Genomic DNA, 12,141 nt, shown 5'->3' with positions numbered 1-12,141 from the left:
CACATTCAAAACAAACCCAACGATGCTTGTTTTAATAAAATCTTTATATAACAGATTTATTATTTCACAAAACCTTACAAGTAGGTTAAACTATAAACATTTACAAGTCTTTCTATTCAATGAACTCCAAGAAGAGAAATGAAGATGCCACTGAATTCCAGTTTTATTTTAATTTGGTTCCTTTTTTGGGGGGACGATTGAATGCCAGGCAAGTTCGAACAAACATTAAAACTTGCTGACTTTTGTCACCATTTATCATACTGCACGTCCCCAGTTCACTGTTTGTAGATCAGCTACTAATAGATTGTAAACGCAGCATTCGCTGGAGTCCAGGGGAAACGTGTGGACTGACAATCGTGTCCCAAAACCTCACTGAGAAATTCTTTGCAAAGCATGGGAATGGATGCAGACCTAAAGAGTTTTACTGACCTGTTGTAAAACACGACGTGAGTATGGGAACTTGCCTACATTACTTAAAAAAATAAACTGATAGGATCTAAACTTATATTTCTGCTTACAACCCAGACACTGAGTGACATCCCAGAATTAGAGGAAATATTCCTTCATGTAGACCATCAAATGAAAAGGTCTAAGAATAATCAAAACAATATACACTCATGCTTTAGAAAAACACCGATGTGCTCAGGGCTGTAAACAGTAAACAGACTGGAGGAAGATCAACTTTACTAAACTGGCACAAACCAACAAATGTGCGAGACAAGGCAGGTCCATTGGAACCAGCATGGTGTAGGAGCCCATGCCAGAATTTTCAAAAAACATTTTGTTTTACTCTTCAAAAGAAGCGGGGTCCCGGTGTGGCAACGATGTCCTCATAAGGCCGGCTCTGGTGCAGGAGGAGGGCTTGTTGTTTTTTCAGAACCAGGAGGGCAAAAAAAGTGTTTGCTGCCTGTGAGCGGGTGCTCCCTGCACAGAGCGTCGCCAGGCTGAACGTGGCTTCACTGTTGCTCTGACACACACACACACACACACACACACACACACACACACTTTAATTTCCAAACATCATCCTTAATCCTGCCCTAGTCAGCTCATCTAAATCCCTGTCCACCACGGCTATAGATTTGTATCCTCCATTCAATGTTAAAGAGCAAGGATGCTGCCTAAACTAGCATTAAATGTTGTATAACTGCATAAAAGTGTATGAAATATGAAGGAATACACTGATACAAGTACATTTGTCTGAATTTACCTGTCACGAGGTAGGTTGTGTTTTTGTGACATTTATTTTTAGCTCCTTACTTTTAGAGTGCTGAGGAGCGTCTGTGCTCGTCTGGTTATCCTCCTCTCCCGAGAGTACTGGCTGCCCAGCGTAGACTGCAGGTAAAAGAAGGACGACCATATTTTAGTCAGTGATGCCAACAATCCCTACAGCAACACCCACCATCTGCCAAACAAAGAGACGGTAGCAGCCATTTCTGTAGATAAACATCCCTTAATAGTTCCCTTTCATTCCAAAGATCAGGCCGGTGAACTTCATAGCCTGACAGAAGTACAGCTCCCTGCTGGGTTGTGTGACTGTGTGTCCACAAGCACCTGAGTGTTCATGGATTTTGACTGACTATCCTGCTCCGTGTGGGACTGATGGACAAAAATGGAGTCTTCTGATGGAAGGTCTGGGTGAGTCACGTCTGATCTGTCTTCATTCTGACAGGCACAAAATAGAAATGAAACAAAACTCAGTAAATCTATCACCTCTTTGCCAGACATGTTAATACTGCACTTTACTTCGGATACTTTATTTTTAGGGCCTGAGCCAGAAGGTACTTCTGGCGAAGACCCTATTATGTTTGCTCGGCAGAGCAACACATTAGCAGCACTAAAAACACTAAAAACACACACTAAACAGTGTCCCAGGCCCCCCCAACACCCATGAGGCAACTGGGTCAGACGGCCCGGAGCCAGTTTTCACATACACACCCATTCAAAACCTGGTATTATACTGTTCTTGCTCTCAATGAGTGCGCGCTATATGCGCATAATGCGCATAACGCGCATAATCTAATTTGACCCCCTGAACATGCATGAAATTCGCTGAAATTTGGCACAATCGTTCGGTATGTCTCAACATTCACTAATCAAAAACAAAAACGCCACTAAAGTCTATAGCGCCACCTAGGGAGCCACACAAAAAAAAGATAATTTTTTTTAATTTCGCGCGCTATAACTCCTCACACAAAACTCCCACAGACATGGGACCAACACCGTTGGACTCGTCTCATCAAGACGAACAATTCTTACACTCTGACCCCTCACCTATCTCCAACAGAATGTCCACAAATTGGACAAAACTGTCAAAATCAGGACTTTTTTTACTCCCCGAACAAAATCTATCTCCTCCTAAACCGTAAATGCCAGGGCTTCCAAACTTTCACACATTACTCTCCCAACTGTGCTGATTAAAAGTTCAGTAAGAATAATATACTACGCGCTCGGTTTGGATTTTATAAGCTCTCAAAGTGGGGGAGACACGTTTCACGCTTACAATGGAAGTCTATGGGGGGAGCGTGTCCTCTCAGGGTACATACTCTCAAACAAATGCTTCTCACGTCTATACCATACATCGCACAGCTTTTAAAAACATATCACTGTATTCCTGACAAAAATCCCTACAAAAATATGGTATTTTGTGTTACTTTTGACCAACGTAGGCCGAGTTATTCAGCTTTTACACACTACATTTCTTTTAATCCTCCACTCTCTCCACTCTAGCACAGATCAAAGAAAGTGCAGCGGGGGAGGGGTTTTTAATGAGCCAGCTGGCAGCTCTGCTCTCAGCTCTGCTCTCAGCTCTGACAGAGATGGCAGAGATTTGTTTACTGTAGTCATGGAAACCAGAATTGGAGCTTCTCTGCCCTCATGTACATACTCTCAAACAAACACTTGTCGCTTCTAAATTAAAACACTCACACATTCAAAAAGCACACCATTGAATTCCTGAGAAAAAACTCTACGCACTGATGTCTTTACATTCCACTTTTGACCCATATATGCAGAGTTATGACTGTGTTTCACAGTTAAGCTGCCAAATCCTCCTCTGCTCTCCACTCTGACACAGATGGCAGAGAGAGAGCAGAGAAGGGAGGGGCTCTTAAAGGGCCGGCTCTCAGCTCTGCACTCGCACTGTGCAGCGCACTGAGGCTCATATCTCCTAAACTACAAGGCCTAGGGATTTGCCGATTACACCGTTGGATTGGGGCCGGTGTCAAGGACGCGGCCGTAGGCCGCGCGGGGGCTCAGGCCCTAACAACGCTGCTTGCAGCTTTAATTACTACTATTTTACTACTTTTCCTCTTCTATTTAAATACATTTTAATCAATGTGCCATGTAGCTGCTTAAAAACAAAAATGCTGCCGTCGTATTCCTGTACAATGACAATGAAGCTTCTTCTCCTACTTACTCGTGTGAGCTCTGAGCAGTTGTCACACTTGAAGCTGATGGGATCGACGACTGTGCGGTCTGTGTTTTCATTACCGAATGTTGAATTTATCACACTGGATGGGGTGAAGACACTGAGGTCTCTCTGTGCTACATAAGACAGAATGCAAAGTTTAAGTCGGAAAACAGAAAAATAAACAGTATCACATTTATATGAAATACTGAGTAAGTTCCAGGGACCCCATGTATAAATGCACTTCATGCACCAAAGCATGCATCTGCAGCTCTCTGTGCAGAAACTGGTAGATACGACAAGGAGCAAACAAGGGTTTATGACACTTAGACGCTGTTTCACAAGATAATTCTCACATACTTTTATGAACAACACCTTCAGGTTTTAGATGCATAAATGCAACGGTTAGAGGTACAAAGCCAAAGTGAGGCTAAGAACAAATTACAGCGCGGATGCTGTTTCAAAGTCACCACAACCAAGCTTCTATCCACTTGTTAGCAACTGCCATTTTAATATGTGTAAAAGCTTCCAAATTCACAAGAGTAGTACTTATTGACGGATTATATGTTGTATAACAAAACATTAAAATATCTAACACAGACCCTCAGCTACTTAACCAAGTCCAACTGAGCGTGGTGAGGGAACCAGCAGCCATTTGGACATAAAACTGAAGGTAAACACAGATGTTACTGATCTCATTAATTAAGGCTCTGTACTTAAATAGACCAGCGCCTTCATGAATGGCATTAACAACACCTGTGTTTGTTTATGATTCCAGGTCAAAATGGCTGCTGGAGAAAAAAGCCCATGTTAACTTTTTTCCAGGTTTTAGGACTCATTTTGCACCGCTGGGGACTTCCAAAGAGGAGGATGCAGAGTGAGGTTGTCATTTTGGGTGCACTCAGTTTACTCTCCAGAGTTTATGCACCTGGCTCCAGGTTTCCAAAGATGTACCAATACAGCATAACGTACAATATTCAAGTACTTACCCTCCTGTACAGCCTGCCGCATCTCCTCAGTCTCCTCACAAACACCACTATACTTCACTTTGGGAATACTCTTGGTAAAGAGCTGCAAAAGCAAAATGATATTTACTGGTAATAGCAGTAATTTTTATCAAATGCTGCCATTTGGTAGAAAATATCGGTTTACTGGAATAGAAACAGGTATGTTTGTCATTTTACCTCCCTAATCTGTGGGGTTATTACAGTGGAACATGACTGTGTAAAGAGTTTGTCTGCACTTCCACTTTCTTTCCAGTGCATGAGCTGTCGGGTGGGCGGGGCCATGTCCAATGAAACAACCAGATCGGAACAGTCAGCTAGCTGCTCTCTGATGGCTTCGTTGGTCAGCACGTTCGATTGGTCCACAAGTAAGTGTCGTTTCCTTTTCCCCCTCCTCCTCTCTGAACCCACTGAGTAGAAACAGGCACAGTTCATACGAGTGCTTGTCTTAGTTGAGATAGAACAGGCTGTGAGGCTTAGAGCATCACAACATCAAGTCTGATTACTCATCAGACCCCTCAAGTCATCCAGCACAGTGTTGGGCAGATCAGAACCAAGCAAGGAGAAGCAGCAATTAGTCACTACACTGAGGTCTGATGATGCCATCAGCTCCTTTAAACTGTAATGTTTTAAGCGCTGATTTAAACATTACAGCTGCTTTCAAACATAAACACATGAATTATTTATTTTTGTGTATCAATTTTGGTTGCTTTGTTTTTTTATATGTAATTTTAATAGCTTTTTAAAGTAGTTTTTTTTTGTATTTCTCTGTTAAGTATGGGGTTGCATTATGTCTTCATCAATCATCATTTATTTTTATAGCCCGTTATATTTATATAGCCCCCCAACCAGCAGGTATCCAAATAGCTTTACAACAATGAAGATAATAAATTATAAAAGTTAAAACCAATCAATCAGAATGGTTTTTAATACGGAATTGCACTGACTACTCTGTGTTTTATCAAAGATGAGGGACGTAGGATCAAGGGTTATGTGCTGTCATGCCACACATGCTGTCACATGAGATGGAACAAATAAAAAGAATAAAATAAAATATGCATAGCACCAATAATAGACCTCAACATTGATTAAATGGACATACACACAGTATATAGCATGTGAGCAGGTTGTGGAATAGGTGTGCAGTTTAGTGTGAAGGCACAAGTGCATGAGGTTGACCATGTGACGCACGTGTCAGTGTCCCTGTTCATCTAGGGACCTTGTACCAGTACTGACCTTTTGTGTGCCATAATGGTGCTGAGATACAAATAAACTTGCTTCACCGCATCTAGAAGCCCACCACCAGTTTTGATCTGGCGTTCCTTGCATAGCACCATTCAGATTCATTAGCATATTGGAAGTGTGTGGTTTCAGAGTGGCTGTGCTAGCTCTGGGGATGGAACTTCGATGGCTAACTATTTGCAAGCCCAAGGAAAACAATTTGAGAGGTGTTTGGTTGTGCATACACGTGACGGTCATGGGTTCGAGAGCGAAGGCCTCCTCCTCGTTCGTGAGCAGGGTGGTCTCATTCAGTGCAGAGGTCTCCACCTCCATAGGATCAATACATGCAGCATCTAGAACACAGAACCAATTTAAGGATCAGGAGTTGTTATGGAAATGTGCTCTCCTGATTAACAGAACTCAACACCCTCCACTGTTGTTGCTGTATCACTGATCAAATCCATCAACTCAAACGGGACAATTTCAAACAATAAACTGACAAAAACAATCCCAGGTTTTTTTTTCGGGGGCTTTATTTGTAATAATAATAATAATAATTATAAAAAGTATATATTTAAGTTATGAATTGTTTGGCCATAAAAACATGCAATCCAACAACTGCACCAGGAGCTTTTCAGATTAAAAAATTAATAGGTAATCACAAAGTTGCAATACTGACACTGATTTGTGATCACAGTGAAAATACAACTTACTGTATTGGTACATCACTATTAATTATTAAATTCCTTCGAAGCACTCGTTCAAATGAGGGTACTCTACATTCATACTAATGGACGGTTAAAGCAGGATGTATAGAACTGCACTGTAAAATATTCATCATGTTGGGGTTTTTACCGTGCTGATAATTGAGTGTAGGCTTCTTTGGATTTTCACTTTGAGGCTCCTCTGGGATGAAATCTGTGGACTCAGCGCGCTCACCAGAGTTTGTCAGGAAGTCTACGGGATTAGAGAAATAAAAAGAATCAGCCTCTTTTATTTTTGATGTGATGTGTATGACAGTGTGAGCTGTGACTTTTCATCTGAATACATAATAGATGATCATACCAGCCAGGACAATGATAAATATAGGGTAGCATCTTTATAACTCATTTTTTCCCCCATAGTGGCCTCACCCAATATAATCAAGTGTCTAAACATGCTAGGACTTTTTTCCACTGATATGGAAATTTCCTGTGACCCAGAGCCTCCTGAATGCTACGCAAAAGCACTATTTTCCTTCTAATTTACAGAAAATTCTCCTTTCAGCACATAGTCGTGTGCGATTCCTTATAGAATAATGGAGCTCTTGCCTACTGTGACAAAAAAGCTGAACAACAGTACAGTAAGCAGAATCAAAAACATTGGTTATCTTTCATTGAAAATGTTCTTCAGGACAGAAACATGGCACAAACTGGATCCAGATCAATTCGCAAGTATTACCAAACAGATCAAATCCCGTTCCCTCGTCCCCGAATGCGTCTCCTGGTTGGGCCAGACTGTGGAAGCTTATATCCAGCAGCCCGTTCTGGTGGCCCTGGGACTCATCATCTACACAAAAAGAGGGGAAAAGTTGGAAAAGTGCGTGATAAATGTCATGTCTACTCAAAACAACAAAAACAACAACAAAAAAACCTTCAAGAATAAAGTTGACAGTGCTTCATAAGTAGTGTTGTCTGAAATTCCATAAATAGACCAACACACGAACACACTACCTTTTCTGTGACCTTTACCAGTATGTACTTGTCTTTTTAAACTTTGTTAGGGAAACTGTACAAATGTTTCTCGATTAAGTTTATATACAGTGCAGTGAGTCTGGCTATTTTGAGCCCTGGTTTTGTTGGGCTAATGACTGATAACTGCTGCAGTTTCCTAAAAACACAGGTCTGACCACATTTCAAGATTTATTTTATATGCATTAGGTTTATAAAAGGAAAGGAAAAGCAATACCCTGAAGCGTAAGAGCTTGGTTGTATCCATTTTGAAAGAAAAAAATTCAAAAGATTTACCATATCCATACGTTACAGATAATTTTCGATATGCAACACGTGAGTGTAGATTGCTCTCAGTCCATCTGCACCGTGGTTGATGAAAGAACGAGGACAGCCTCCTGTGAGCCGAAATGAATGGTTCGTAATTGATGTGTTCTTTCACTTGATTAGGTGATATTGTTCTCTGGAATCAATGCCATGTGATTGTTGATTCCTCCAGCTTGACCTACAGTTAATCTTCATTCTATGAAAGAGATGCTGTGCGACTCCTGTTTTGCAGACGCGGATCAGTACATCGGCTCATCCTGGGAACCTGCTGGGTCAGTGCACTGAAAATTGACATTCACAAGTGGGTACCTGTTTTTATAAATCTGGGTATAAGTTCAGAATTTTAAATATTAATAAACAGTTCTAGGGCTGAAGTTCATTGTAATGTTGTGACTAAATTATTTTTGAGAAAACATTGAATCGTCAATACGATCCTTGCTAACTGCTTTCTGCTTGGTCTTTTCATGGGGTTTCTTGACAGAACATATGGAATATCACCAGATTTAACCTTTTTGTTACAGTATGAGGTTTAAATACATTAATCAATACAGTAAAAGGCAAATCCCAAAAAAGAAAACGACAACATATAAACAGAATGAAGAATAAGATAAGAACAAACTAGTTCTTACCAATGTCTGGCAAGATCAGAAGGCCATTTCCAAAATCTTCTTTCAGAGTGATTTCCTCTGATCGACACTGGTTCAGTGAATAGTGGTCCATGACGTCGATGTTACTGGTGTCCCAGTAAATAGAGAACAAATTTTAAGGAAAAATGTACGATCCCAAGGAGTTTTGCCTCCCTTCAAAATTTGACCAACAAGATCAATAACTGGATTAATCAATCAAACAAGATGTATTCCGTGACTTTTATAAGCCTTTAAAGAAAATATTCACGACTTTACATCCTCAGAAATATTTGGTTACACATTAAACGTATAGATCTTCATGTCAGAATTGACCAGTATGTATTTTACTAACATGAAAGAGAAACTACATGGTTTAATAAAGAATAAACATGGCTTGAAGTCATTTATTATTAACCCAAATAGATTTTTCTCTGTCGATCTTAACTGAAACACATAGTGTAATATTGAGGCATTTGTGATAGGTAATTTTTTTTATTTTTATTTTCAAGGTTTTTCATGACTGTGTGAAACCCTGATAAAATATTGGAAACCTCATGTGTCATGAGCTGCATTCTTTGAGTACGACTGTACGAGCAAACTGTAGGAGTGTTTTTAACGGTGGTCATTCCTGAGGTACACAAATGCAGATCCCCACCCCCCCAGATTTGGATGTATTTTTCTGCCTGTGCCTTTGAAACTACAAATAATAAAAGGTGGCATTAGTGAAGGACTTTACACAACTTTACCTGGGGTGAAGAAGTTCATCAAAAGCAGTGAAGTCTTCAGTCAAGGTAATTGCTTTAATTGTTGCCTCAAGCCCCTCCATGGGCAAATCTGTCTGACCTGGGGTGTTTTAAATTGAGAGAGATGGGAGTTTCAAGCTTTTACATTTGGCATATTAGCTGAGGAGTATAAGAATTTAATCTTACCCTCAGTTTCATGCTGAATGAGTACAAGTAAGTAAATGCGTTTGTCACCCCCTGGTGGTAACACTTGAACAACACGAATTCACACAAATCCATGGAAAAAAAATGAGGAGCAGCTCTCAGTATTACCCACTGCAGTTCATCAATACCCCCAAATTGACCATTAAAGGTAAATCAAGATCTCTCTACTACATTTCATAAAAACTGAACATTATAGCCTCCACGAAAGGAGGATTTATTGCAGGGCTGTTGCACCCAATACATCTTCATCCCCCAAATCATTGGATCCAGCTGGCCAGAGTGCTCTCTTTCCCTTCAGGCATAATAAACAGCCCGCACCCATCCATGTGTTAACTTTATTTTACTCCATTTTAATACCCTGACTTTGGAAAATGAAGCAAGATATATTACCTGGCCTGAAAGCCATTTTAATTTTGACCAGGGCATCACTGCAGTCTGCAAGGAGATACTTTGCTTTTCTGGAGAAGATCCGGACCACACCAAGGAGCAGATGGCCAGATGTGCGTAAACCAATTTTCATCTATAAAGAAAAAAGAAACATCGAAGTCCTGGTACACTCATTTATGAATGAAGTTTTCACATTCTATATTGTGTTTTTGAGAGCTATTTACCTGCGGGGAAATGATGTCTTTGATTGTCGTTTCCAAATTGCATTCGAAAACCTGAGCTTTGGTGAGTTTCCTCTCCCAGTGCGCTGCCAGCCAGATTTTGGCCAGAGGACCCCGCTTGGAGGTGAACAGTTGCGTGAAGAACATCATACTGGGAAACAATTAAGCCACCTGTGAGGGAACACAACACTTGAAAGACTAGCCGGCTGTGTTAGCATTGGCAGCACATTGAGCTTGAAGGTAACGGGAAGCGAGCTAGCTACGGTCGCTAGGCGGACAACAGGATAGCTTTTTGGCAGGTGACGGCAAGTAAGTGGGTTTTTTTTTTGTAAACACACACATATATATATATCAGCTCAATATTTAGGTGGTATAAAAAAATAGAAATTAATCCTTTATCCTTAGGAGCTAAACTAGCAAGCGTCTCACCTGAAATTGGCAACTACGGCGTATTCAAATTGAGCGCGTGACTCTTGAATGAAATGGCTACTTCCGCCTTCAGACTGCGGCGAACGAGTTAATTCACTTTTAATTCCGTAAAAAAAAAAAAAAAAAGATCATTAACTGACATGCGTGTGTTTTTTAAATTTGTAATTTGTGGCTTTTGTAACGACAAATATAAGTTTTCTCATGATGTCACCGACTCCCATCGTTAGACTGCTGGTTCAATTTCCACGCAGTTATTTATTTATTTTTTATTTTTTTATTCATTCATTCATTCATTCAGTGGTTGTTATAATAAGGCGATCCGTCAACGTTAAGAATTGTTATTGTCTTTTAATGGAGGTTGTCGGGGAACTTAGTGGTTATCCTTCTTCGATAAGTCACTAAAACGAACTAGTTTTGTATGAGTTCACGCTGCTCATAATTATGTCACTTTTTTTTAAATAAAGGACTGTTGAATTAAAGCTTGTCATAAAAAATTGTTTTACCGCTGTATAATTGCCACTAAATAGCTTCACAATTAATGTTCACAAGTTGAACAAAATAAGTGCAGCCGATGAACATTAATCTAACGCAATCTTAATGATGTTATTTATCTTTGTCAGCGTTTATCTTCATACAAATTGCAGTTGTTATGAATATGTAGAGGTTTTTTTATGATTTATCAGTAAGGCGGACTTAAAGTGTAACTTTTAACGTTTTTTTGTGTAGTGGAGAAACCCAAGCAGGGTGATGTGGAGGTACAGTTTGGGTGGAAATGCGCTATAAATAGAGTGATGTCCCTAATCTGTACACTAGAAAGAAGGTTAAGGCTCGGAACAGTACTAATTTGTGAGGAATGGAATGTCAGTCAGGCACAATCCATGCTTTTTCCCTGGACTGGAAAAAAAAAATCAATTTTATAATGGGATAAAACTAGGCGAGTACGGTTCAACTGAGTCACCCACATGTTTTCTGTTTTATCCACTAGAGGGCGTAAGAGCACAACAATATGTCTGATGCAGGCACTTGCCGTTGCATCCATCCATCGTCATTTTCCGCTTATTCCTACACATTAAGGGTCGCGGGGGGGGGCTGGAGCCTATCCCAGCGTCAACGGGCGAGAGGCGGGGTTCACCCTGGACAGGTCGCCAGTCCATCACAGAGCCAACATACAGAGACGAACAACCATTCACACTCACATTCATACCTACGGTCGATTTAGAGAATCAATCAGCCTCGTCCCCAATTGCATGTCTTTGGATGGTGGGAAGAAGCTGGAGTACCAGAGAGAAACCACGCAGACATGGGGAGAACATGCAAACTCCACACAGAAAGATCCTGTGCCCGAGCCGGGACTCGAACCCAAAACCTTCTTGCTGTGAGGCCACAGTGCTGACCACTGCACCACCGTGCAGCCCACCGTTGCATCAGTGTTTGAAAAACTTGTGTGGTGACCTGCTACGTCCAAAAAATACATTTAGAAATGATAATAATACATTTGACATTTTATCTAATTTCACACATAGGTTATTTGTCATCAAATAAATGTTAAATCTCCCTAAACCCATCCTTCCATCCATTTTCTGTCTCCCCTAAACCCCCAAGCCATATTCTCGTGTTTTTCATTCTTAAACTGACAAAGATACCAAGTCCACAACATTTGTGCATTTATAATTTGTTCCATGCTCAGATTTTTGTCTGACGTTAGTTGACGGAACTTGATTCCTAATAGTTTTTGATTTCGTTTCAGCGGCCTAGCTGCATATTTTAGAGTATTTATTGAATGTTAATTGATGCCTTTGGTTTTGGGGAATTGGTAGGACGTACTACTTTTGCTCATGCTGGAAACCCAGAATGTTTATCT

General features: G+C 40.5%; 1 protein-coding gene across 1 annotated transcript; it reads right to left on the bottom strand.

Annotated features, from left to right (window-relative positions):
* Positions 1–13: 13 nt before the first annotated feature.
* rad21l1 (RAD21 cohesin complex component like 1) lies at positions 14–10,422 on the bottom strand. Its single transcript, XM_086213362.1, has 14 exons — positions 10,281–10,422; positions 9,855–10,022; positions 9,634–9,763; positions 9,043–9,139; positions 8,300–8,403; positions 7,075–7,182; positions 6,490–6,591; positions 5,880–5,987; positions 4,594–4,823; positions 4,399–4,480; positions 3,419–3,546; positions 1,555–1,665; positions 1,261–1,335; positions 14–967 (listed from the first exon to the last, which is right to left on the bottom strand). Exons 2-14 carry the CDS (start codon positions 9,999–10,001, stop codon positions 794–796), a joined length of 1,596 nt encoding a protein of 531 aa, XP_086069488.1. The 5' UTR covers positions 10,002–10,022; positions 10,281–10,422; the 3' UTR covers positions 14–793.
* Positions 10,423–12,141: the final 1,719 nt, after the last annotated feature.

This window comes from Aulostomus chinensis, chromosome 9 (assembly GCF_037954235.1).
Source record: "Aulostomus chinensis isolate RoL2024-O1b breed Wild chromosome 9, RoL_Achi_v1.0, whole genome shotgun sequence".
In the NCBI taxonomy this organism is placed as follows: domain Eukaryota; kingdom Metazoa; phylum Chordata; class Actinopteri; order Syngnathiformes; family Aulostomidae; genus Aulostomus; species Aulostomus chinensis.
Note: the sequence above shows the minus strand (reverse complement) of the source record. Positions and strands in the feature narration are given on the sequence as shown.